This window comes from Macaca nemestrina, chromosome 6, assembly GCF_043159975.1.
Source record: "Macaca nemestrina isolate mMacNem1 chromosome 6, mMacNem.hap1, whole genome shotgun sequence".
In the NCBI taxonomy this organism is placed as follows: domain Eukaryota; kingdom Metazoa; phylum Chordata; class Mammalia; order Primates; family Cercopithecidae; genus Macaca; species Macaca nemestrina.
In genome coordinates, this window is record NC_092130.1 from 84,301,744 (window position 1) to 84,329,674 (window position 27,931).

At 38.0% G+C, this 27,931-nt stretch overlaps 1 protein-coding gene across 1 annotated transcript in view; it reads right to left on the reverse strand.

Annotated features, from left to right (window-relative positions):
* Positions 1-9,121: 9,121 nt before the first annotated feature.
* Positions 9,122-27,931, reverse strand: part of LNPE (leucyl and cystinyl aminopeptidase) — a 104,323-nt gene continuing 85,513 nt past the window's right edge. The window contains exons 14-18 of the mRNA XM_011745139.2: positions 22,230-22,414; positions 20,268-20,429; positions 18,189-18,329; positions 17,437-17,518; positions 9,122-16,845 (exon numbers count right to left, since the gene is read on the reverse strand). Coding sequence (XP_011743441.2) covers positions 16,714-16,845; positions 17,437-17,518; positions 18,189-18,329; positions 20,268-20,429; positions 22,230-22,414 — 702 coding nt within the window. The 3' untranslated portion in view covers positions 9,122-16,713. The remainder of the gene's footprint in view (positions 16,846-17,436; positions 17,519-18,188; positions 18,330-20,267; positions 20,430-22,229; positions 22,415-27,931) is intronic.

The following is a 27,931-nucleotide window of genomic DNA, read 5'->3' on the forward strand; positions in this document are numbered from 1 at the left end:
GGAGTGGGCCTAGGGTAAGGTAAAATGTCACAAAACTCATTGTTCTGAGATTTCACTGTTTCTCTTAACACTCCCTGGGTTGCTGCAAGCCTTTGGTTAATTTCTAGTTTTCTGGAAAAAATGGTTCTCACAATTTTTGCCAGATTTTTCCTTGCTTTTTTATGGAAGAGTGAACTTTCAGAGATTCTTACTCTGCCATTTTCACTGACATCACTCTGTAATTACATTTTGAATATTTTCTATAGTGAAATTTGAAAGATAATAAATGTTTGTTTATAGATCACGAACTTTCCTTTTTCTTTTTTTTGAGATAGTGTTTCACTCTTGTTACCCAGGCTGGAGTGCAATGGCACGATCTTGGCTCACTATAATCTCTGCCTCCCAGGTTCAACCTATTCTCCCACCTCAGCTTTCCGAGTAGCTAGGATTACAGGCATCTGCCACCACGCTTGGTTAATTTTTTGTATTTTTAGTAGAGACAGGTTTTCACCATGTTGGCCAGGCTGTTCTTGAACTCCTGACCTCAGGTCATCCGCCCGCCTCGGCCTCCCAAAGTGCTGGGATTACAGGCGTGGGCCACCATGCCCGGCCCTCCTTTTCCTTAAATTATGAAAGCAGCACATACTAGCTATAAACAGTTCAAATAATACAAAATGTTTAAAGTGTTAACTCCCTTGTTTTGTGTACCTTCTTTACCCTCTGCCTTAATGCTTCCTTCATCTTACTACATCTAACAAATTATGGAGCACCTACTACATGTAGCTTGAAGTGGGCAAGTCATTGACTTAGTACCTTGTTTATGTAAAACTGAGTTCTGTTACTATTTGCCGACCTGAGAAAGCTTCCCTGGTCGATGGATGAACCAGATTACAGCTTCTGCATTTATGAGAGGAATTCTCATAAAGCCCAATGGCCAGAGAAGATGTTCAAATTCAGGGCCTTCATAAGTGAGATAAATACACCAAACAGGAGTCTCTTTCTAGTAAGAAGAGTTTCACTACTAAGTGCAGTGGCAGAAGCAGGGTCACAATTCCCAAAGCAGGGGTGAGTTTGTCATTCTTGTCTGCATTTTGTGTTGTGCTTAGAATGTACTCTGACTGCCTGAGAAGTCCTGACTACTGAAGAGCAAAGTAGATCTTTCCTTATTGTCTGTGTTGATTGAAAAAGGAGTGCCACATATATTATTTGGCTAAATTTCTTAAACATGTCTTTTAAATATTCCTTTCCTCCTCCCTCCATCCAGCAGCTCCTGAAATATCTGTCCGTATTCTTCCCTCTCTTCCCACATCCACATACACACACACAAACCATCTATCTATCTATCTATCTATCTATCTATCTATCTATCTATCTATCTATCTATCCATTCCATTCCATTCCATTCCCTTAATTAACCTGCTTTCCTCTAACCCATCCCAGCCACTGGCTGACCTGCATAATGTATCTCTTCTTACCCCCAGGGATGCTTCCTCTCCCCCAAAATGGTCTGCACAGGTGGGCCATTAGTATGTATGGAGCATCACCAAGCTTGGAATCCTAAGGTATGAAGCACCTGTTTTAAATGTCATCACCATGAACAAACACTTGTGGAGACAAGAGCTGCAGAAAATCCCACAGGGAATGTTTGCCAAACTGCCTTCTGCACAAAGTCCAGTGCCTAATACTCTCAAATACTCATCCCTCTTATTAGGTGAGACTGGTCTGAAATGCACATTCTATGTTTTTTCTGCCAATTCCTTGCAGAACTGGTCTAGAAAGGAGTGAAATAGGAAATGTCCCTGGAGCAGTTATAAGGCTGAGGCTGAGCTGCAGTTCTCTTTCGTACACTAGGGTAATGCCACTCAGAACTACTTTTCATAGCAAACCAACAGTCAGTACATCAGCCTCATTATGGGTTGACCAGGCTCCTGTGCTAACTCAGGACAACCATTTTTAAGTCAAACAAGAAACACCTTTGAGGGCCAGCACTCCTCTGCCTTCCCCACTAGTACCCTTGTCTCACAGACCCTAGGGAAGATTCTTTGCCTACAGAGACCGGGGATAGTGTTTTCACCCTGGAAGGCATTCAGCTGCCCTGGGAAAGCACCACCTTCCACATCTCCTGTTGGAGCCAGTCTTACTCAAAACAGCTCAACTTCCTTCCTGGTCATCCTGGCCAGTGGAAATTTCTAGGCTATCTAAATCAGACCACAGATCAGCTCAGCCACTTTACAGGAAGGTGCAGGATACCGTTTAGAGTTAACCGTTTATTTCAAACTACAAAGGGGAAAACTTTCATTCTAGACCACTTCACTGGAAACTATGCTTTTTTAAAGCACCCTTTCACAAGAAGCACATTTCCCAGGATTTCTTCAATTTCATCTGAATTTCTCCTCTTTTCCATGTGAGTCTGGAAGTTTCCACGAGTGCTGTGTGGACTCTAAGCTGTTTGAGGACAGACAAGCCTTCCCGTCTGTTCCTGGTCACTCCTGGTGAGCACTGGGCAAGGACAGAAGCCACTAGAGTTCCCCCCAACCAGCCCACACCAGTCCAGCTGAAACTGCAGCCCAGGCACATTCTAAAAGACTTGAGCAGACTGCTCTTAAGGCAAGGACCCTGGAGAGGTCAAAGATCAGAATTCCTGCTCTGATTACTGAGGCTAGAGGGCAGTCATTGAAATAACTGAGGCGGGTGCCTGTCATGAAGAAGTCAATCAGACAAACAGTGTCATTTCCTGTGTGGCACACTTAATTGATTATGCTCTGGAACTTCACCTAGGGGCTTTCCACTCCAGGCAGCCACAGACCCTCCTTTTATTGAAGTTTAGGTGTTAAGTCAAGACTCCCTGCATTACAAGTCTATCTTGAAACACTCTCTTTATTCTTAGCCACACAGAGGAACTCAGACAAGAAAGCACTCTTACAACTCAGGTTGAGGAGAGCCAAGCTCATTTATTGCTAATTAGAATTTAGGAGAAACCTGGAGTGAAACTGAAACAGGCAATTAATTTCCCACCTCCTGTCATTCACTTGGAACACCCGCAGGAATGTATACCTGTGTGGTTACTCAGTGTGGATCAAAAGCACCTCTGCTTCCCAATAAGGAACACAGGGCATTCAACATGGTACTTAAGCAGCGGTGAGAGGTCTCCACTTCTCACATTCCTCTGCACACTCCAATGAACAGAGGGAGACTTTTGGCTGAGGAATGCGAGTCCCCCAGACCTGCCCCACTCAAGATGGTGTGCTGCCATTGAAACAGGCTACACTACCACCAGTTTCACAGCTTGAAACCTCCCCTGGCAACACCCTTCACTTCTGTTCCACATGAACCCCAATGCCCTCGACTGTCTACCACCCACCACGCAGGCCGTGTTATAAAACCCAGGTGGCAATTCCCCGGCCTGAGCCAGCTACGCACATTAGAGTCAAGTCTCGGGTACCCACCGAGTACAGGGCCTGATGCATAGTGGACAGATCACAATATTTGTTGAATAAATGATCCATAAAAATATTTTAAAAGTATGCCTTGGCTTTCCTCTTCCACCAGTTCAATTTATGGCTGCTTTCTCTTGTACCAAGTCCGGATGGGGTCAGATAGAAGCCAATTATCTATTAGTCTGGAAAAACATAGGAAGAAAAATCTGTTGCCAATCTACAGAGGCAGATAAAGATTTCTAAGAACATTTGTTTGAAATAAACAGTTGATAAGCTGCTTGCTTGTGGGAAGGGGTGAGACTCCAGGGAGCATGTCCAAATAGCAAAAGGCCTCCAAACCTTGGGGCCAGCTGCTCACTACAGGCCGTTAGTTTTGTGGAGCTTTTGATGTGCTTGGAGTGAGGCGTCAGCAAGGCCTGGGTGTGTGTGTGTGTGTAATTTGGGTGAGGAGCACACAAAAAGATCCCCCCAGAAATGGCAAGGTAAAGGAGAGGCTCTGGAGAACAGAAATATAAGTGAGAATGACACTGTTACGGCATGTGAGAGTAACTTCCCTCCTCGACTCTCCTCTGGGTACTATCTTGGAGAAAACCTATATTGCTTAGCAATGCTTTGACTTTAGTGCATTTTGTGGAAAGGAATCTTGAAGAGGTGCTAAGTTCCAAGTCTAGGTTTGTTCAAGGCTGAAAAGAAACTACAGACATGCATGCGGGGCAGAAGAGGGCCAACTGCATTCAGGTTATGTCTCCTCCATAAAGCAAGTGAAATCAATGGTTTTTAAATTGTTTAATATTGCCTCTTTTCCCATGCCTGTAGACTTCTTGAAGTTCCTGTCCTTGTGGCAACAGGAGGTCTGTGGAAAAATAGGAAAGAGGCTGGGTGTGGTGGCTCAGGCCTGTAATCCCAGCACCTTGGGAGGCTGAGGTGGGAGGATCACTTGAGTTCAGGAGTTCAAGACCAGCCTTGGCAGCATAGAGAGACCGCTGTCTTTATACAAAATTTTAAAAAGTTAGCCAGGCATGGTGGCAGACACCTGTGGTCCCAGCTACTCGGGAGGCTGAGATGGGAGAATAGTCTGAGCCCAGGAGGTTGACACTGCAGTGAGCCATTATCGTGCCATTGCACCCCAGCCTGGGTGGCAGAGTGAGACCCTGTCTCAAAAAAAAAAAAAAAAAAAAAAAAAAAAGAAAGGATGTCAGTCTACTCTCAAAGTCTAGGATTCTGTGACTGAGGACAGAAGGCCCATCTCGGGCTGATTTCAAACTACACTCATGCGTTGTTTGCTGATTTCATCATGGTGCAAACAACACAAGTCTTGGTGGTTTAGACTACTGCACATCTAGGCGATATGGTATAGCCTATTGCTTCGCTCCTAGGCTACAAACCTGTATAGCCTGTGACTGTACTGAATACCATAGGCAATTATAACACAATGGTATTTGTGCATCTAAATACATGTAAACATAGAAAAGGTACGGTAAAAACAGTGTTAAGAAGATTTTTTAAATGGGGCAGCTGTGTAGAAAACTTACCATGCATGGAGCTTGCAGGAATGGAAGTTGCTCTGCGTGAGTGAGTGAGTGAATGTGAAGGCCTAGGACATGACTGTACCCTACTGTAGGCTTTATAAACATTGTACACTCAGGCCACACTAAGTTTATAAAATAATTTTCCTTTCTTCAATAATAAATTAACCTTAGCTTGATGTAAACTTTTTAATTGTTTAAAATGTTTTAACTTTTGATTCATTTGTAATAACAGTTTAAACACAAACACATCGTACAGTTGTACAAAATAATTTTCTTTATATCTTATTCTATAAGTTTTATATTAAAAATTTTTAACTTATTTTTTAACTCTTTTTGTTAAAAAACTAAGACAAAACCAAACACATTAGCCTTGGCCTAGACAGGGTTAGGATCATCAAGATGTCACAAGGCAATGGGAATTTTTCAGCTCCATTATAATGGGACCATCATTGTGGCACATGACTGTACTTTAGGAAAATGGTTCATTTTCACTTTCTACCTGTAGTTGGTGAAGCTTAATATTTATGTTCTGCCATTGTGGCAGTTGTTACTTTACCAATGCTAACCACCCTCCCTCCTTCCTGAGATTCCCTTTGGTGGTGAAGGAGGGTCTGAACCTTCTGACATTAGTATCTTCTACCTGAGAGATTACGTCAATGTAATTCACTTCATTTAAACATTAAAAAAAAAACCGCTACTCTTTTGAGATCATGTTGTTTGAATCATTCACGGCATCATAAAATGTAAAAGTGAAAACATTAGGATAGTTTAATTCAGCTCTGCACTCAACATTAATGAAACACCTCTTTCAACAGCAAATTCTAATACTCTCTTCTCCAAAGAAGAAGTATCCCACAGGCAATTGCACATCATTTGTCTCAAAAATGATGCATATAAACTGTTTCTAATCTAAAAACATATACAAATTTAACATACAATGTTATATCATGTGGGATTTTAGCTCAAGCATAACTTCTAATGCCCTTAATCTGAAAAAGGAGGAAATTTAGACTAGGTCATGTGGAAGGAAGTTTTCCTTCTAGCACTAGTAATCCGAGGTCCTAAAATATTTGGCCAACTTTTCTCCATCATGCCCTCTAATGCATAAGTTGCAAACAATTTTTTTCTAGCTAGAATGGAGACTTAGGTATGCTTGATTCATTTGCATACTTAGGCAAATAAACTGAGGGAAGGAAATGAGTATTTGTGGAGTATTGTGGAGTACCTAGGAAGCACCAGGTGTATTTTCCTATATACCTGTTCTTCATGTTATTACTGCATTAATACTGCATGTTATTACTGCCTACCTACCTACCTTGCAGGGTTGTTAGCATTAAATAAAATAACCTATAAATTGTTTAGTATATTGCCTGGCCCAGGCAGAGTAAGTATTAACTGTCATTGTTAATGATTTGCAGATTAGTCAAGAGTCAGGATTTTGTTTTGTATCTACTTTTAATTAACCAAATTCAGCGACAGCCAGAATTAACTTCAGTTGTGAAACCTATATAACTCCACGTTTTTTCTAATATAATGCCTCTCAAAATCTTTGCATATTTAAGGCTTAAATAAAAAGCATATTAGACTAAAATTATTTCTGTAATTTCCTGACTGGCAAGTTATATAACCTTATTCAATTTTAAAAACTCATTTCCATCTGTAGCTGAAGATATTAATATCCATACACCTCATTAAGCAGCTGGGAGTTTCAACAATGACAGTTAATACTTACTCTGCCTGGGCCAGGCAATATACTAAACAATTTATAGGTTATTTTATTTAATGCTAACAACCCTGCAAGGTAGGTAGGTAGGCAGTATCTCGGTTTTATAAATGGAGGAAACTGAGGCAAACAGGAATTAGTAACAACTCTCTAAGTGGAAAATGATTGAACCAGAAATCAATTCTAGTTCTGATTGATACCAGCCTAATTATTTCATAGCCTTTCAAGTATTTAAATTTCTTGAAATTGTTACCTTTTGTTACGTGATAATAGTAATATTCCAATAATTTTGCTCAAGTTAAAAATTACAGAGATCTTTGGGTCCTACATGCAGGATTGAACATGGGCTGCCCTATGGGTTTAGTGGCTGTTTATGTCTTCATTTTATTTTTCTCAAAGATCTCTTATTCTAGTTCATATATCTGGAAGCCTAAGAAATTCTCAATTCTCCCTCAAGGATACTCATGCAGACAGAACCAAGAAGCTCCTTTTGTAGACCTGACCAGGAATGTAACCGTGGCAGTGTGCCTCTAAAAAGGTGCACTCATACTCCTACTTATATGTGAATCAACACAAGGGATATTTCCCTGATAACATCCAGTGTCTCACCTTCAAAGTAAGACAGTGTTCCTTGGTTTCACTGGCATATGACATGTATGACATTTCTCACACTGATTTAGGTACTGTATGACTACTGCATCAGCTGGCTACTTAGGTGACCTGAGTGTTTGCAAGAACTGCTTTAGTCCAAACAGTAAATAATGGTCCTGATGGAGCTCCCGTGACTGTTACTTAGTTCTCCGCCCTATGCATCCACTCAAAGTTTTAACCCTCACCTCAGGGGACATTTGGCAATGTCTGGAGGAGAGGTTTTAGTTGTCACAACCGGGGACAAGAGTTGCTATTGGCAACTAGTTGCAATTGGCATGGGAGGGATGCTGCTAAATGTCCTATGATTCACAGAATAGCCCCCACAACAAAGAATTAGCCACCTCCAAATGTCAAATGTCAACTGAGGTATATGCAATAAAGATACTGGATACTGGTGAAATAAAAAAACTAACCACAAAAGACAATGAGTACAGGAGCTGCCCTGGTAGAGGTCATAACCTAAGAAGAAATACCACTTTATATATACGTTAATCCAAAGAGTCCACACAATTGTATTTAAATACTTTTATTTTCATTTCACAAAAAAAGCAACAGTGTTTGCAGTTACACATGCCTTTCAGTCAGTGCTGGTCATATGCAAAACAAGTTATCAGAAATATAAAGAAAAATAAGCCTTTTCCCTTTACAAGTGAAACAACACAATTTGCATATACAATATTATATATACATATTTTCAAAATCTTTCACAAAAGACAGATTATGATACAAATTTAGAATTCCACCCACAAGCTCAGACTCAAGGAATTGAAGATCTCTATAGGTGTTTAAATATAAAAATGTAATACCTTTACACGTTTCCAAGTGACTACTTTCCAAAGTATTTGAAAGAGGCTATTCTTCACAGCAACATGGAACACTTGGCTTTAATCAAGACAGCTGTAAGACGAAGTTTTGTCTCAATCTGAGTTTGTTGATAATGCAAATGCTCCAATTATGCCATAATTCTCATTTTATATACACAGACATACACAGCATATTATTGTACTGATGGTTTATAAAGTCCAATTTCTGGAGCATTTCCTTCAGCTAAGCCATGACCTTTACTTCCTTTGAAGTATTTTAAGTTAAGAACTGTTCAGAAATATCACTAATGACTACCATGACTAACTCCGAAAAAGGTGCCCTTTTTTCTTTTATTTATGATCAAATTTAAATGTGTCATGAATAAACTCAGTTTTTTCTATGGCAGCAGGTATAAGTAATAGCAAAGTATAGGCTTTTTCAACACTAGAACCTGAGAGTTTGATATACAGTATATAACATTTCTTTGAAAATTTTCTAGGAGTTCTATCATTCAATATTTCCAAAATAGTAATATGGCAAATCTTCAGCATGGAGTAGTAGTATCAGAAATGGGAAAACAAACAATGCTAAGAGACTTGAAAGAAGGGAAGAGAGCAGAGAGGGAGGGAGGGAGGATGTGTGCACATGCATTTTCTCTGATGCAGACAAATGTGGAGTTTTAACATTTACCATATGGTAGATGAAGAGACAGTGTGATGTAAGAATGCTTAAAGTGAACATACAGTTCTGGATACATGATATGCACACAAAATACAAGGCTAATGAGGCAGCAATGGCTTAAATTTGTGAATGCCAGTGAAGAAAACACCTAACAGTGTAGGCACTAAAGACAAAAAGGAAAGCACACAATGGAGAACAGAGGAGAAAGATGCAGTCACACAAAAGAACTCTGGGTAGGAAAGGGCTAACTTGTCTTGCCACATGTGGGGGACGAAAGATAGAAAATTCCTTTTGGATTTAGTTTTGGGGCTCATGTTCTATTCATCGGAGCCATGTCAATAACTCAAAAGGGTCACTCCAACAAACAATTTCTACCAGGTACACAAGCTATGCAATTGATGGAATCATAATAGACTTCTATAGATGAACTAGAAGTCCAGGCCTCAAAAAGAAGCTACTCTTAAGGGTTTGCAAATGAGTTCTAGACAGCACTCTTATTGGCTTATCAGCTTCGCCGGTTTACCAGTTACTAAAAGATATACGAGCAATGAAGTTTAAACACACCTTTATTCAATACTGTCCTCTTGCCTTTCTAGAATTTACAAAAGCACAGGTCCCTTTTCACTATCTCATTCAATTTGAATCAACATAAGAAATGCTGGATCTAATTAGCTTTCAGAACTCAACCATAGCCGAGCCTGTTTTATCTGCTGCACACTTGTTGCCATTAGTTACATCACTACACTGCTACACCTTCCAGCCAGATGGCAGGGATTTAGTAGGTCTTTATTTTTGTTAGGTACAGTCAGATCCCTTGCAAGGGACTTAGTGCTAAAGGAAAATAATGGGGGAAAAAAGAAGCAAACGATGTATGTGCATCTATATACTTGTATCCTTAATGGAATAGATCCTAGAGAATGAAATAAAATAACCACATATGTAGGAAAAGAAGAAGTGAGGTGTCATATTATGAAACTTAACTTTCATTAGGTCCCTACATAGCCATGCAAAAGACTACAAAATGAAATAAAGATATGAAAACATATTTATACTTATTAAGAATATTCCCCTACCAAAAATAGAAATCTCTCCAAAACAGACAAGTAAGTAAACAACACACAACTATTCTACTTGCTATTGCCGACACAGGCAATAAGGAAAGGGGAGGATGGGAGATTTGTCATACACTGATCCTCGATTTTCATTAGGTACCTATATATCCATGCAAAGGACTAGGTACAAAACCAATAACATGAAAACATTTATATACATCTTTAAAAAGTATAGACACTGTCCTTTCCCCTATTACCCACCCAAAGAACCCCTCCCCACAAAAAAAATTAAACAATAAAAAACCCAAGATATGAAACTATTGCCCCTGCAGGCAATGAGGGAAGGGAAACAGAGGAGAGTTATCATACGTCTGGACCTCCATGTTTCATTATATACATACATGTCCCAGCAGAGGACTGGGTACCACATTATATAACACAGAATGTAGCAAATATTTATATACATTAAAATGTGTGTGTATAGTATATAAATACGTGTGTTCTTGTGTGTGTATACACACACACACACACACACACCCCGACACCCCCCAAAAGAAACCAAACATCTATTCTACCATTGCCCCCTAGGCAATGAGGGATGGGGAGTATGGGATATTTTTCATAGAGTTAATCTCAACTTTATTACTATTAAGTACCTAAGTGGTCATACAAAGGACCAGATTCAAAATGAAGTTAACACCAAAAAGGGGCAAAACATTTATATACATTAAAAAATTATATATCTTGCCTTTTCCTCTCACAATCTCACTCCTCATTAACATCCTCAAAAGCAAAAAACCAAAACCCAAGCCCTGTAGTGCTCATATACTATTTGCTCGCATACACAGGCTCTCAGGAAGGGAAAGAATATTTACCACACTCCTGGGTCTGGGTCCCTCATTACATTTGATTCCTACAACTCTAAACAAAAAACTGTGTTGAGAGTGAAAGAACAACAACAACAACAACAACTAGCAAACTTTTATATACATTAAAAAAAAAGACACACCCAGAAATTCCCCCACCTCCCCCCACCAAAAAAATAAATCCGTTAAACTACTCTACTAGTCATTGCCAAAACAGGCAATAAGGGAAGGGGAGAAGGGGAGATTTTTTCATAGAATGAACCTCAATTTTCATTACGTACCTAAGTATCCATGGAAAGGCCTTGGCACACAATGAAGTAACAGGAAAAAGAAGCAAGAACATTTATATACATTTCTAAAAGTGCACACCCCACCCTCCTGGAGATAGGGAGATAGAGTAAAAAAGAAAAACCATCTATACTACTTTATAATTATTGCCCACAGAGGCAATAAGGAAAGGGGAAAAGAGGAGATTTTCATACATCCGGACCTCCACGTTTCATTAGGTACCTGTAAGTCCAAGCAATGGACTGGGTACAGCATGAAATAATACAATATAGTAATGAAAAGTATATATACATTTTTAAAAAGTATATAATCTGCCCTTAGATCCCTCCCGCCCCTCAAAACCTCAAAAAATCCAAGTTACTTTAAAATTATTGCCCATATACATAAAAAGGGTTAAGGGAGAAGAGACTGTTATACATCCATAACTCCACAGCTCATTAGGAACCTACACGTCCAAGTGAAGGACCGGGTACCCAATGAAACACTATAATAAAGAAGTAAAAATATGTACATACATATACAAAAGTATATACCCCAATACCCACAGAAGAATCCCTGAAGCTAATCAACTACTCTCTTAGACACCTGCCCACACAGGCAATCTAAGGGAAGGGGACAAGAGGACAGTTGTTACAGTCTGAACCTCAATTTTCTTCATATATCCATGTAAAGGACAAGGTAAGAAAGGTAGTGACAGAAAAGTAGCAAAAACATTTATATACACGTTTAAAGTATATACTTTTACCCTGAAACCATTTTCTCTCTCCTAGCAAAAAATCTTCAATAAACCCAAACTACTCTAAGTATTGCCCACATAGGCAATAAGGGAAAGGGAAAAGAGGAGACTGTTATACATCTGGAACTCCATGGTTCATTAGGTACCATTCAGTCTGGGCACCCGATGAATTAATACAATGTAGTAGTAAAAACAAGTATATACATTAAGTGCATTTTCCTACCTTCCCCATCGCTCCCCTTCACCTCAAATACTCCATTGACAACTACTCTGTTAGCTACTTCCCAGTAGTCAATAAGTGATGAGGAGAATGGGAGACTGTTACACATCGAGATCTCCACATTTCATTGGTACTTTCATGTCCATGAGGACACAGTGTGAACTAAATTAGTAATACAATGTAGTAGCAAGTATATTTATATACATTAAGTGCATACTCCACTCTCTCCCACACCCCAAAACAAAACAAACTACTCTATTAGCTACTGCCTAAATAGGCAATAAGGAAAAGGGAAAAGAAGAGATTTGTCATACTCTGAACCTCAGTTTTCATTATATATGCATCCATACAAGGAAACAAGTATAAAATGAAGTATAAAAAGGTGGCATAATATTTATACACACTTGAAAGAATATACAACCCCAGCCCCCAAGACTAGATCAAAACAACAGCAACTAGGACTGCTCTGTTTGTTACTGTCCATGCGAACAATAAGGATAAAGGCAAAGGGAACATCTGTCATGCTTTTGGACCACCACGTTTTAGCTACATGTCCACAAAATGGATGAATGAAATACAAAATGAAATAACACAAAATAGCAAAAACATCTGTACACACTTTTAAAAGAACATACCCTGCTCTCCTCTCAGCATTACCACCTTCTTCCAAAGAAGGAAACCAAATAACTAGTCTGTAGCTATTGCCCATATAGGTAACATGGGAAGGGTAGATGAAATTTTCATAGGATGATATATCACTCTTCATCAGGAAAAAAATATACAAAATGAAATAATACAAAAACTATCAAAAACATATATGTACATTTTAAAAGTATATACTCCCAAAAAAAACACTGAAAAAAATCGATCAACTTTTCTCTTAGCTATCACCCACGCAGGCAATAAGGTTAAGGGAGGAGATTTACCATACTTTTGCACCTCCACTTTTATGTGGTACTTACTTGGCAAAGCAGGGAATGGAGCACAAAATAAAGAATGCAAAAACAAGCAAATATATATACCTTAGTTTTAAAAAACACAAATGGGGTAAAGGGGGAAGGAAGCTCTTTAAAAAGAGATTTAATTCCCATAAATACAAAAGTAACAATGGCAAAGGTGAGAAGAAAAGCTACGTCATATCCATGACCTCGGTTTTTAGAGAGGCCCAAGTAACAAAATCCAGATCTAGTTTTGCAGCCCAGGAACTGCTCTCCTTGGAAGTGGCTCACCTGAGATGTATTTGCCTTCTCTGTAGCCCTGTGAAACATGGGGATTATGTGAATGTTTAGCAATCTGATGGCAGATTATGGTTCCAGGTACTTTGGTTTGAACAGACTCTTTTTAAAATCCACCTCAACAAGCTGTCAGTAATCCAACAAAATCAACACTTAACTCTTTTTTTTTTTTTTTTTTTGAGACAGTCTCACTCTGTCAACCAGGCTGGAGTGCAGCGGCATAACCTTGGCTCACTGCACCCTCTACCTCCTGGGTTCAAGCGATTCTCGTGCCTACCAAGTAGCTGGGATTACAGGTGTGCACCACCACGCCCAGCTAATTTTTATAATTTAGTAGAGATGGGGTTTTGCCATGTTGGCCAGGCTGGTCTAGAACTCCTGGCTTCAAATGGTCCTCCCACCTTGGCATCCCAAAATGCTGGGATTACAGGCGTGAGCCACCGCGCCCAGCCAACACTTAATTGATTTCTTATTTCCTGATAGAAAGGATTCTGTTTGGTACCCTATAATACTGATGCAGCTTGATTTGCTCACTGTACCCAGGAGTCTTCTGACAACTCTTCTGTTCCTATGGTGGCTAATGTCCCATAAAATGGAAACACATATGGCAAAGAAAATTAAGTAGAACCTGTGATACTAAGAAAGTTCATGAACGCTGAAACAATGACAACAAAATTTCATTTAAAGAGACTTAAATAAAACAGGATGGAGGAAGGCCCAAGCTTATGGTGAAGCTGATACTACTTGCAGTTTAGTATATCTAACCATTTTATATTAACAGAACTGGACTCATCCAATTCCTACATTCATAACTTTTTAGATCTCCAAAGCATAAATATTTCTTCCACAATTCTAGATTTCCAATTTTCTCTTTTAAAATAATCTAGTATGATGTCCCTTCTACATTCAAGTAGACCTCTCTGCAATGAGAACACTTGTTCAACAAGTACTTGTGTCATGAATGTGTGTGCTTAAATAAAAGAAGCATACTGTGACTTCTGTGCTTCAGTCTGAGTTCTCAGAAATACAGTGGCTAAGACAATGTTTTGAGAAGATAAAACTTTGAAAGCTACCATTATACCTATCACACCACAAGTTCTACTTCTCATTTAACCTCACCTTCCTGATGTAGTTTTTAGAAGTCCTAGATAGATGGGTTAGTTCAACATTAAAATTATGGAATTCTGTGGGAAAAACTGAGGCAAGGCCTACTAAAACTATAAGTAATTAAGGTAAGGGCAACAACAACAAAAACCTACAACTACTATGAATCTGGGATCATGGGAATGAACAGCCTTTGAGTAATAAAGATAGCAATGGATCATGAGTTATCTCTTTTTTAGGCCAAGTTTTGATAAGGTTTTACTCATAACAATACCCCCCACACCACACACACACACACACACACACAGAGAGAGAGAGAAAGAGAGAGAGACAGAGAGAGGGAGAGAAATGACATAATTCAAGACAAGATTTGCCATATGCAGAGTTAACTAACATACATTACAGGAGCGATGTCAAGAAGCACAGGTAAAACTGAAGAATCTTAACTGATTTTGAGAAGTTACAAAATTTAAATTTTGTATCAAAGTGGAATTTAGTACAACATGGTAAAAAACCAGCAACAACAACAAAACTCTCAAAAGTTTAGTATTTTTCCCTCACTCCAAAAATATAAAAACACATTAACTTTCACTATCAACTAAATTATCATTTATTTAACCAAAGCACAAGAATAAAGACTTACAATCACCTCAGTTGAATAAGACATACTTAGATGATTCTGTGATTCTCAGGATATAATATTTTCTACTCTAAAACAGATAAGGTTTAGAAAAGACTAAATTGGGGAAAACACACTAGGATTAAAGACGACTATTTTTTTAGCTTACCAGCCTTTTAAATTTTATTATATAAAAATATTTTCATAAAATAAAATATAATTTTATTCACAATTCCATACATTCTAACTTTATACCTGCTGAATAAAAAAAGGTGACCTTTCCCACTGACTCTGTGGAGTGTTTTAAGTGCTCACAAATGGGTAACTACCCTTTTTATGTACATAGAAACTGTTTTCAAACATATAAAGTTCTCAAGAGTTATTAGGAAGACAGCTTTTCTCCTAAGAATCAAAAAAACACAACAATCTAGGTATAAGTCTGCATAGCTCAAAAATTCAAGTACAGTATTTCTCTTTCAGAAAGAGTAAAATGCCATACAGCTTTGGACATCCTCCCCCATTTTTCTTTCTTTCCTTCTTTGACCACTCCTTTTATGCTAGTTTGGACACACAAAAAAGAAAAACTATAATTTTTAACTAAACAAAAGCACGATTTCTGATAGTGAAAAAAATTCAAAGCCCACCATACTAAACACGAATTCAAGTTACTCCTATCCCACATTCTCTTTGTTCCTTTAAGGTACTATGGTGAACTTCAAATAAATTTTTTTTCAATTTCTCAAAGGCCCTGTTTTAAAATATGCTTATAATATGCTACACTATCATATAAAATGAAAATTCACACATGGGTATGATTCAGAGAGAAAGTTTCTATGATCTATGATGCCAAAAGGCAACTTAAATTGCATTCTTAGTAATAGTGATAAAAGTCACAATGAAAAACACTGGTGTTAGCAAAATGCTTGCCACGAATGTAGAAATACTAACCTAAAGTATATCTATGGCAGGGAGTGATAAAGGTGTACAGATTTGGGGACTATCACCATTTATGAATGAGATAATTATAATTAAAGTTAACTCAGTTTGGAACAGTTTTCTATGGTAACGCTATAAAAGATGAAAAAGAAAGTCTTAAATATTCAAAACATTTAACCTTTTGGCCTTGTTTAGCTTTTCAATACAACAAAAATTTAAAAAATCTGTAGCACCTGGCTATTCTGCAGAAAAAAAAAACACAATAGTTACAGACATTATTTAAACTTTTTTTCAGAAAAATTAAGAATTAATCAAAACCCCAAATCAAAGTAGATTTGCACACCTGAGGTCAGTTCTTACAGTGCATGCTTTATTGTCTTCATTATCATATTCTTCAGAGCTAACTTTGTACCACATTCCAATACCATCTATCAATAAGAAGTAACAGATGGCTGACAAATCAGCGGCCTGCAGTGATGGTGGCTCTTAGGGTAGAACTTTCCTTGTTTTACTGTGTCAGTAACTTTCTGTATACTGAGGAATAGAACAGAATTCCAAAACAGGGTTTTTTTTCCCCATTTGTGTATCTTCAAAGTAGAAAAATTACTCATTGTTTTTGTAGATGGTTGGCATTTAGGTGAATATAATTTTATAATAAATAACTACATACTGCCCAAAGACATTTCAGAAAAGACGGATGAAAAATACAGTCAGGCCCTGAGCTAACTAGAACTCCTAAGAGTGCAAACAACTTGGCAGCGATCCTGGCTTTACCTTGGCTTTTGAAAAAGCAGCAGAGCCCAAGCTTACAAGCTCTCTGAATGGGCGACAAAATGAGGTGCGGTTGTGCATGCTACAGCCACCATGTGAGACTTTTGAGGTTCTTCTCCATCCACTGGATATTCAACTGAATGACTTCCAAAGCCTCCTGGACACAACGAAGCCGGAAGGTTGCCTCTGACTGATTTTCAAAGAATGCCTGAACCTGTAAGTTCCACACAGAAGAATTTCAAAAGAAGGACAATAAACCTTAGGTAACTCCAGCTTTTAAAATAAGCTTTAACTTAGTGATGGCTATGCTGCTATCTTGAAAGCAGTAGAAAGAAGTACTTTAATATTCAAGGTATCTACATGGAGTTCCCAATCAATATGGTGATATCTGAAATAATTTTAAAAAGGAAATCTTTTTACTCCCACACGGATACATTTTTCTAACTTAAAATGGAACTGAGGAGATGTTTAAGTAACAATAAATAAGGTAGAGTCCAAAGGCTTGGTGCTACGAATTCACCCTAAGAATGCAATTCTTCCGAACAATTTTATGACCCCTTAAATTATTTATATTAGGGAGACAAGGGAAGAGAATGGAATCAGAATTTTTCCTCATTATCATATATGCCACCCTCTAGAAGTAATACAAGTAATCACAATGCTGAATCATTAGTACTGATTAAGGAAGACAGAGACAAGAGACAGGAATTAGCACAAAAATCCACCATCTCCCTTAAACTGAGCAGCCTGCCCGGGGTGTGTGGAGGGTTGCCCAGTCTCTGTATTAGCATTTTATAAAACCAACCTCAGATAAATGTGCCTTTGTTGAAAACAGGTAAGTTGATCCAGCAACAATACTTTGTATGGTATAGGACCCCAGATGGAACCTGAAGAAACACAAAAACAAGAGCAAAAAAATTTGGCAGCTGCTGGTAAAACATTGTTCCTGAGTGCAAAGGAGTCTTTAATGCCAAAGACAGAGTGGAATCCTCCTTCCGGAACCACAGCTGAGGAAACCGGGGTTGCCCTATGCATACTTATTGCCAGCGGGAAAGAAAGGTGGGCAGAAAAAGGGAAGAGTTCAGAACATGTAGACAAATTATTAATCCGCTTAATATCGTCAAAGATCACACTGTACACCCAGAAATGCCGTTATGGATTTAAAAGAAGCAAAAAACCTACATCTGCATCTAGCTGAATGTGAGTTCTTAACTGATGCCTTGGCAATGCATCTCGTTTTTTCAAGAGGTATTTTTCAATATGCATAGCTAAATGGTTGCTGTGAAATAGTCTGTAGCCATGCTGAGCTAAGTAACCTGGTGCCAAGCAAGGCTAGCCTTAATTAGAACTTAGATGGAATGCTACTGTTAAATGATTCACGCTATGGAATTATGTTAACAAATGTGAAAATTTCCGGATGTTTCAATTAAACTGTCATGGAAGTATTTTTCCTCTCACAGAAAATCCTAACTTCTGTGAGCCAACACAACACTGGGAGCTTTTTTCAAATGCACAACTTGAGAATACTAAAAGTTAATAGTTCTCTGAGAAACTTACTTCTGTACAAGCTTATTCCAGTTCTCTTTGACAAAATCCCATGCCAGTAAGTGTCCAGGAAAATGTCGACCCACTGTTCTAATGATAAAAGACAGCTTCTGTGTTCGGATGTTATCTCCATTCAGGCTACTTTTCATTAACCTGAAGAGCAAAGCAGATTTAGCCTCCAAAATTATTATTCATGAAGAAGTGATGACTGAACTTAAATTAAAATTAGTATGGTTTCCTAATTAAAGCTCTGTAGCAACTCAAGAAATAACTGTTGCGTTAGTCTATGATTGATCTATAGATTGAAAATGTCATTTTTTTAACCAAGAAAGAACTCACCAATGAAACAGACATTTACTATATTGTCACATGACAATAAACAGTTTTTAAATAGTAAAAACATTTTGGAAATAAATTCTGGTAGAATTTATTACAATTCGGGAGGTGGGTATTTTTTTCTGGTAAAAACCTTATTTGATTTGAATGGGCAGGTATGTTATACTACTATTCTTAAAAAAACTAGGCCATTTGAATTATTTGAAAATTAGGATACATTTCAGAATATACTCTTATTAATGTTCATAGTAAACATTTACTGACACTATGTACTAAATAATGTTCTAAGTCCTTGACACAACAATGCTATAAAGTAGGTATTTATTAATACTACCTAACTCAATTTTATAGTTGAAGAAACTGAGGTTATCTAATTGACCCACAGTTACACAGTAATAAATACCAAAGCCTGATATCTGAACGAAAGCAGTTCTCATCTACTATGCTATACTATCTGTTTACAGTGAGAAACCACCCCCTACTCCAAGACTGTGGCAGTATTTTTAGGAGGGAAAAAAACAAAAGCACAACAGAACGTGATGGGTTAAATAAATTATGATAGAGCCATACTACAGAATATTATGAAGCCATAAAAACACTTTAGTTTTTTTTTTTCTTTTTTTATAAAGCAGGCTTCATGAAGTGACATGGAAAATCTCATAGACTGATCATTCACTAAAAAGACTGTCACAAAACACTGAGTATGGTATAAAACTAATATGGTTTTTAAAATGAGGTTAAATATGTAGGTATATATGTATGTACATACATACATCTGTACATATATCTATTCCCACAGATGAATACAAAGACCAGGACTGACACTGTTGTTAACAGAGAAAACGAGAATGGAAGTAAAGGATCATAAGAAATGCTTTCATATTTTACTCTATATTCTTAGGTACTGTTTGAATACTTTATCATGGGCATTATTAGTGTATTACTAGTACAGTTTAAAAACAATGATTTTTCTCTATTTGTTAAGTCAGAGGTTGGCTAATACTTTAAAGAAAATGACTATTTACAGTGTATCTTTTGGTAAGTGCGTCTGGACAGGTACTGAGGACATCTCTGGGACACTATCAAGATTTGTCTGAGCAAAATCATACAACAGAAGTAATGAGACCCAGAAGCCTCCTTCTATCCTCAGTGTGACTTTTAACATCTGTGCTCTTTCGCTACACCAGATACCTCCATATTCCTCTTGGCTACGTAGAGCTCCTCGACCCCACCACTGCCTGTTCTTTCTGTCAGGAGGCCTGACTTGCTGCCCTACCTTCATCCATATGACACTCCTACTTCTGGGCCTTCATCACTACCTATTAAAAAGGAAAAGTCTGACAAATAAATTCATATGAACATAGAACCCAGAAGGTTTAATATGTTATCTTTTTCTGAAACGTCTGCATTTTTAAAATGACAGCTTGCACAAAGCAATGCTTTGGTCCCAAAATATGGAGTACCAATTGTGGGGTACAAGACAACACTCCAAGGGGAGGAAGACTTTTTGAGCAAGGAGTAGGAGGGGGGCTGTGACTCCTGACATCTTGCAATCCCTTTTGGGCAAAGGATTTTCTGCTTGTCCATAAAGATAAAGCCCAGCACCTGTGATCTCCTCAGCACACTGTCCAACTTAGGCCTGGCCTGTAACAGAGGGAGGAAAGGAGATCCCCTCAACAATGAGCTCCTACCCAGGAGCACGGTGTTTGTATTCTTTTGGTTTCTGTATATCATATTCCTCGGGTGGTTTCATACCAGTAAAGCTTCCGCACATCCTCTGAGCTGGCAAGTGCTTCTAGTATTTTGTTCTTCTCTGCTTCAGAGCCTATAGAAATGTATTTGCCCAAAAGGAAAGACCAGCCTTTGTCAGTTTTTGCTCCAACTTTGAACACAGTTGTCATGACGTCAGTAGGCAGGCTGTAAGAGAGGTGGTCAAACATGAGAATAACAAGAAAATATTCTGAATACAAAGGTGAAGAGTTGGCTGTGGTGGAGTTTCTGGTGTGAGGGTCGGTAATAATAACAAGTTTGAGTACACAATTTAGGGTCGAGAAAAAGTTTAATTCAGTGACTGCTATTTCCCTAGTAGTGCAACTATGGATACATCAGTTCAATTTAATATTCACTGAGAACTCACAAAGAACTAGGCAGGCAACAGGCTGGACACTAGGGAGCGGAAGAGGAATGAGAGCCTCTGTCTTCTGAGAACTCACAGGCTATTCCAAAGTATAGAGCAATAAACACATGCATTACAATTCAGTGTGATAAGTTTCAGGGTAGAAATATAGCAGTAAATGGGGTACAGGGAGAAAACATAGACTACTGCCTTTATTAAGATCTCAGAGCTTGGAAAGACCTCAAAAGGTTATCCAAATCCTCCACCCCAACTCTTCATCTGATGCTTGAATCTTCTCTCCAAAATGTATGGTAAGGAGCTGGAGAGAATCAATTACCACCAACAGCTTTTCTATTAACTGCTAACTCTACCTGCCATGTTTTATTTCTAAATTAAGACACTGTTTATCACCTCACACCCATTAGGATGGCTGCTATCAAAAAACCCAGAAAATGGCAAGTGCTGGCAAGGATGTAGAGAAATTGGAATGCTTGTGCACTGTTGTTGGGAATATAAAATGGTACAGCTGCTGTAGAAAACAATATGGCAGTTCCTCAAAAAATTAAAACTAGAATTGCCATATGATCCACCAATACTACTTCTGGGTATATACCCAAAAGAACTGAAAGCAGGGTCTCTAGGAGATATTTGCATACCCATGTGCATGGCATTATTACTCACAATAGCTAAAAGGTACAAGCAACACAAAGGTCTGTCCATTAATGAATGGATAAACAAAATGTGGTATATACATACAATGGAAAATTATTCAGCCTTTAAAAAGAAAGAAATTTTAGCCAGGTGTGGTGGCTCATGCCTATAATCCCAGCACTTTGGGAAGCCTAGGCGGGCAGATTTTCTGAGGTCAGGAGTTCGAGACCAGCCTGGCTAACACAGTGAAACCTCATTTCTACTAAATATACAAAAATTAGCCAGGTGTGGTGGCAGATGCCTATAATCCCAGCTACTCCAGAGGCTGGGGCAGGAGAATCACTGGAACCCAGGAGGTGGAGGTTGCAGTGAGCTGAGATCGTACTACTGCACTCCAGCCTGGGTGACAGAGCAAGACTCCATCTCCAAAAAAAAGAAAAGAAAGAAAGAAAGAAATTTTAATGCATGCTACAACATGGAAGAACCCTGAAGACATTATGGTAAATGAAATAAGCCAGTCACAAAAAAGCAAATTCTCTATGACTCTACTTATATGAGATACACAGTGTAGTCAAACTCACAAAAACAGGAAGTAGAATAGTGGTTACCAGGGACTGGTGGAGAGAGGAAGTGAGGAATTATTCAATGGGTACAGAGTTTCAGTTTTGCAAGATGTAAAAGTTCTGAAAATAAGTACACAATAATGTGAATATACTTAACACTACTGAACTGTACAGTAAAAAATGGTTAAGATGGTAAATTTTATGTTATGTGTATTTTACCATAATTTTTTTAAAAGTCTTTTTTGAGAATGCAGATACATAGAGTTCACCTACACTAACACTCAGTTTTATAACATTTATGACGCAGGATGAGAATACCCTGGTTTCTGTGTAAGATGTGAGATAAAGAAAAAGAAGATAATTCATCTAAGTAGAGATATACTTCACCTTTGAGTTCCATTGGATGCCATCCAGTCATCAAACAGTTTCATGGCAGTAGCGGAGCAGTTCCCCAGGTTGTGGGTGCAGGCAAACTCCAGCAGGGCTGACCGAAGCTCTCGCATAGATGGAGTGCCCTCATCAGTCCAAGTTTGTTGTTGAATTTGGTTCTGAAGTAATTTAAATACCCTGGTCTAGAGAGACAAAATAGATTATAATGGCTTAATAATAATTAGGACAATCAGAAAAAAACAGGACAATTACAGCCAGGCACAGTGTCTCATGCCTATAATCCCAGCACGTTGGGAGGCCGAGGCAGGCAGATCACCTGAGGTCAGGAGTTTGAGACCAGCCTGGCCAACATGGTGAAATGACATCTCTAGAAAATACAAAAATTAGCCAGGCATGGTGGTGGTGCCTGTAATCCCAGCTAATCAGAAGGCTGAAGCAGGAGAATCACCTGAACCCAGGAGGTGGAGGTTGCAGTGAGCCGGGATAGCATCATTGCACTGCAGCCTGGGCAACAGAGCAAGATTCCGCCTCAAAAGACAAAAATAAAACAAAAAAACACAAAAAATTAGGACAATCAGATCTCTTTTCCCCAAAATTTATCCAATGAGGAAAAAAAAAGGCATAGATATTACTCATTAAATATCAACTGACATATGAAGTCCACATACAGCTGGGATGAAACCATTTGATGTAAAGGCTATGCATAAGACTGCTATAGCTAAGGGGAACTTTTAGTGATGTTAACTCAGAAAAAAATTCATGACTTCTGTGCAGTAGGGAAACTTTATGCTGCAGTTCTATCTGTACTCAGCTAGAAGTTATTTTCCTGCCAAAAAGTGTCACTTATAACCACTGCTGTAAGGAAGTCAGAACTTCCTGACCTTGTGACTTTACAATCTATAAACCTATAAAGCAATGAGAGAAAAATAAACTTCTTTACTGATAGTTAATGTTTAAATGTTTCTGAATCCAATATTAAAGGTATATCTAACATTATCAACTAGTTTGATGTTATAACAAATTAACCAAATTAGCAAGAAAATGAGGCCTGCAGGGAAGAATAGTTGTTTATAGTTTATTTTTTCTCCCAATTTTTTATTTAAACAACTTTCAAACCTACAAAAAAAGATAGTACAATAAACACCCATACACTGTTCATCTAGATTCACCAGTTTTTAGCATTGACATTTGCTTCATTTTCAAGTGTGTATCTCACACACACACACACACACACACACACACACACACATACACACACACACACACGTTTTTTCTTGTTTTAGCTGAACAATATGAAAGTAAGATACAGATATGATATTTCATTTATAAATACTTTGGCATGCAACTCACAGATATCAGAACATTCTCTTACAGAACCATAATACCTTATCACACTTAAGAAAACTAATAGTTATTCATTAATATCATCTACTATCTAGTCCATTGGTATGGGATGTCATTGCTAAACGTATACTTGTGGTATTAAGGTACTAACAAACACTTTTTTCATCTCTCTCCAAAATAAAAACACCAAAGCTGTTAATAGCATGTCGATGTATTTCCATTCTGCAAGTTGTGCACGGTGGGTGGGGGGTGAGGACACATGAGATTTTAAAAAGCATCATATGAAATATGCTTTTATGAATACCACTAGAAGGAACAAACATTCTGATATAAAAAATGTTTTTAGGTATTATTTATTTATTTTTTTTGAGATGGAGCCTTGTTCTGTCGACCAGGCTGGAGGGCAGTGGCGTGATCTCGGCTCACTGCAAGCTCTGCCTCCTGGGTTCACGCCATTCTCCTGCCTCAGCCTCCCGAGTAGCTGGGACTACAGGAGCCCGCCACCATGCCCGGCTAATTTCTTTTTTGTATTTTTAGTAGAGACGGGGTTTCACAATGTTAGCCAGGATGGTCTCGATCTCCTGACCTCGTGATCCACCCGCCTCGGCCTCCTAAAGTGCTGGGATTACAGGCGTGAGCCACCACGCCCGGCCATTTTTAGGTATTCTTTAGAAAACCTTCATGGCTACGTAAGGAGGACCAAAATGAAAAAAATTCAACAGATACCCCTTCTGCAGTAATCAGCATGGGAGGATTTCTTCCCACTGGTACTTCTTTACCTCCACCACCATCGTGGCATCTCATCTCAAGTAATCATGTACCACAGACGACCACATACAAAAACCCTTAACTTCAGAAGTTTAGCTCAAGTTCTTCAAAGAGCATTGCTTTCTTCCTTTCTTTTAGGTATTGACAGTGAGTACCACTGACTACCACTGTCAATACCTAAAATGAATCCTATTTGGAAATTTTTAAACTATTGAGGCCATTACCCCTAGCAATGACTTACTCTGAATAAGCATCTTGTGGAGCTGAATATGAGAATGGAAAAAAAGAATCTGCAAGGAAAAGAACTCAAGGTTTGTGATAACATGTCAACTTGCTTGTGTTTATTTCAAAAGCAATGAAACACAGAACAGACACCTTGTGGAATGTGTGAGTGGTAAAGCTTTTGAGTCATTGGGAGGACACGAAGTAGAAAAGTAGTTGCTATGCTGACTGACAATGCAAGGAATGGACAAGCAATGCAGGAGATCCCACTTGACACACCTGACTTCATTCTACATGGTATCTTCACTGGCTTTACTTTCTCAACAGCATTATGATAGAAAACCATCCCAAATGACTGGAGAAAAGAAATTTAAATCCTACTCATAACTGTCAAATAGGAACAAATGAAAAATGTGAGAAAAAAAAATCACATGCTTGAAATCCTATTTAAAAAAAAAAAATCAGTGAAGAACAATGGCAATACTCACTGAGCGTTTACTAAAACACAAAGGCAGCAATGGAAAGAATGGCACTTAAAGTCCTGGAAGCAAAGGAAATCTGACACTTGAAGATGGCTGTGGCTAATTCCTGAGCAGTCACACCACCGAATTACAGGGAGCAATTTTACTAGTTAGCCTCCATACGAAATCATTAAGACAAGTTCTCAAAATAGTTGCTTAAATGTATTTCAAATTATAACATAAGAGAGTAAAACATTTTAAGAAAGAATAATTATATTATTAGAAAAATCCTGTTATAAAATACCATTTTTATAAGTAATCCAGGTTTATTTTTAATATTAAGTAATATTAATGAAGCATAGTATGTGCTTCAAATTACCTTTCTCTTTTAGAAAAAAAAATGAAATGTTTTTCTATGGCTCCAAATTAATTTTTCTGAAATTTAAACTCATTCAACAATAGAATGCAACTCTATGATTTTACAAAGTGAAACGGCAAGTGAAGAGAGGAAATAAGTTGATGGGTTATAAAAGCTACAAACACTGGATTTGTAATAAAATGCAACAACAACAATAATATAAAATTATTTTTAAAATAAAACAGGCAGGGAAAGATGCTAGCACTTATGTTGTATATTACATTTTGATTTACTGCTTTAATTTTACACTGATATGCCCAGGGAGTTCTTTCCTGGGTCAATTGAGTTTCTTAAAAGTGAAATGTCAGTTTTTATTGCCAAAGGTTTATCCCACCAATGCCTCATATGTAAAAGAATGACAGATTTGTAAGTGATAAAACAGGAATATGGCTAGGATCAGATGTTAACATCAGATGTGAACAATTTAACACAACTGAAATGTGCCTCCAGACCCTACCCATCACAACACCACAGCATCACAAAATGCAGCATATGTCATGTGCAGCCTTTATAACAAAATGACCAATAAATGCACATAATACTTTGGTTCCAATGATATAGAAGCTAATTAGAAATCAGTCTTAGACACTAATACATTTGAACATCATATCCAAGGATTCATAAATGTCTGCCATCCCAATTCCTAACTGTAGAATGTCAGATTTCCTAGTTTGGGAGTACTGATGCTACCAGAATGCCCTAATATTAGAATAAGAATGTTAAAAAGACACGTTCTCCCTCTTGGTGAAGTAAAGTTAACTGGGCTTTTAGCTAACCATAGGAAGACATACAGCAGTAAAAGGGCGTCCGATCTTGGAAACACATACTAAGCCTTCTGCCCTTGCCCTCTATCCATCAGTCCCTGGATCCCTCCTTGAAGTATGTTCCTAATAAACACATATCTGCCCAGAAAGCTGGAAATCATCTCGGATGAAGATGCAGTTGAAAGAAAACGTAAGTATCAAGTGCTTCCTGAGCACTAAGCTCTAAACAGAGTTAACAGAGAGGCAAGGAGAAGATTGACTTCTGCCATTATGAAGTTTAACTGGGCAGCTTCAGAGTCGGGAGATATTCTGCCTCCTCACAGGGGATATTCAGAACCAACACTGCCCTTTAATAGTGAAAAAAAGTGAGTGATATGCACTAATCTTATTTATTGCCACCTGTAGTAGGTTGAATAGTATCCCCTCAAATTTTGTGTCTGCCTAGGACCTATGAATATGACCTTATTTAGGAATAGGGTCTTTGCAGGTACAATCAAGTTAAGATGAGGTCATCCTGGATTATGGTGGATCTTAATCTAAGAATGGGGAAATCTGGACACAGAAACACAGGGAGAACACTGTGTTGACAGAGACAAAGGCCGCGGTGAGGCACCAACATGCCCAGGAATACCAAGGATTGCTGGCAATCACTTGAAGTTAGGAGACGGGAACGGAATAGGTTCTTCGTCAGAAGAAACAAACCTTACTCTGCCAATACCTTGATTTTGGCCTTCTAGCTTCCAGAACTATGAGAGAATAAATTTCTGTTATTTTAAGACATCAAGTTTGCAATGACTTGTTTTGATAGCCCTAGGAAATTAATATATTACCCCAAAGGCTGTTGATATTACACTAATTACCTCAAACATAATTCTATGCAATAAAATATACTGGTCCTGGGGATAACTGGATATCCAGACTGAAAAGAATGAATATTGGTGTCTACCTCACACCATCCACAAAAATCAATTTCGGATGGATCATAGATCTAAATGTAAAGGATAAAATAATAAAGTTTCAGAAGAGAACACAGAATATCTAGGGGTAGGAAAATATTTCATAAGCTAGATTACATTAAAATTTAAATCTCATATTAATAAAAAATCATTAAGAGAGTAAAAAAGCAAGATGGAGTAGGAGAAGATATTTGCAAACATATATGACCAACAAAAGATTCATATCTAGGATATATACAGAACTCTTACAAATCAACAAGAAAAAGGCAGACAATTTAATAGAAAAATAAGCAAAAGATGGGCATTTCACAAAAGAACATGTAATGGTCAATACATGTATCAAAAAGAAAATCATCTTCACATCAGTAGAAAAATGTAAATTAAAGTCAAAATTGCAGTACCACTATGCACCTATCCACATGGCTAAAAAAGATTTAATATGAATGATAATTATCAGCAAAGATATAGAGCACCTAGAATTCTCATACACGGCTAAGTGTAAATTGGTACAACTTTGAAGAACTATTTGATAGTACAGTATTAACTATGCATGTGTTATGACTCAATAATCCCATTTCCAGACATATACCCCACAGAAATGCATAAAGACATTCATTGAAGACATCATAGCAGTGCTATTCATGATAGCTCCAAACTACAAATAACGCAAATGTCTATCAACAATAGGCGAATTGGTTAACTAATGGCCAATCTCTTTACTATACTAACACTAGAAAGTTGCTATTGGATTCTAAGTTTGCCCTAA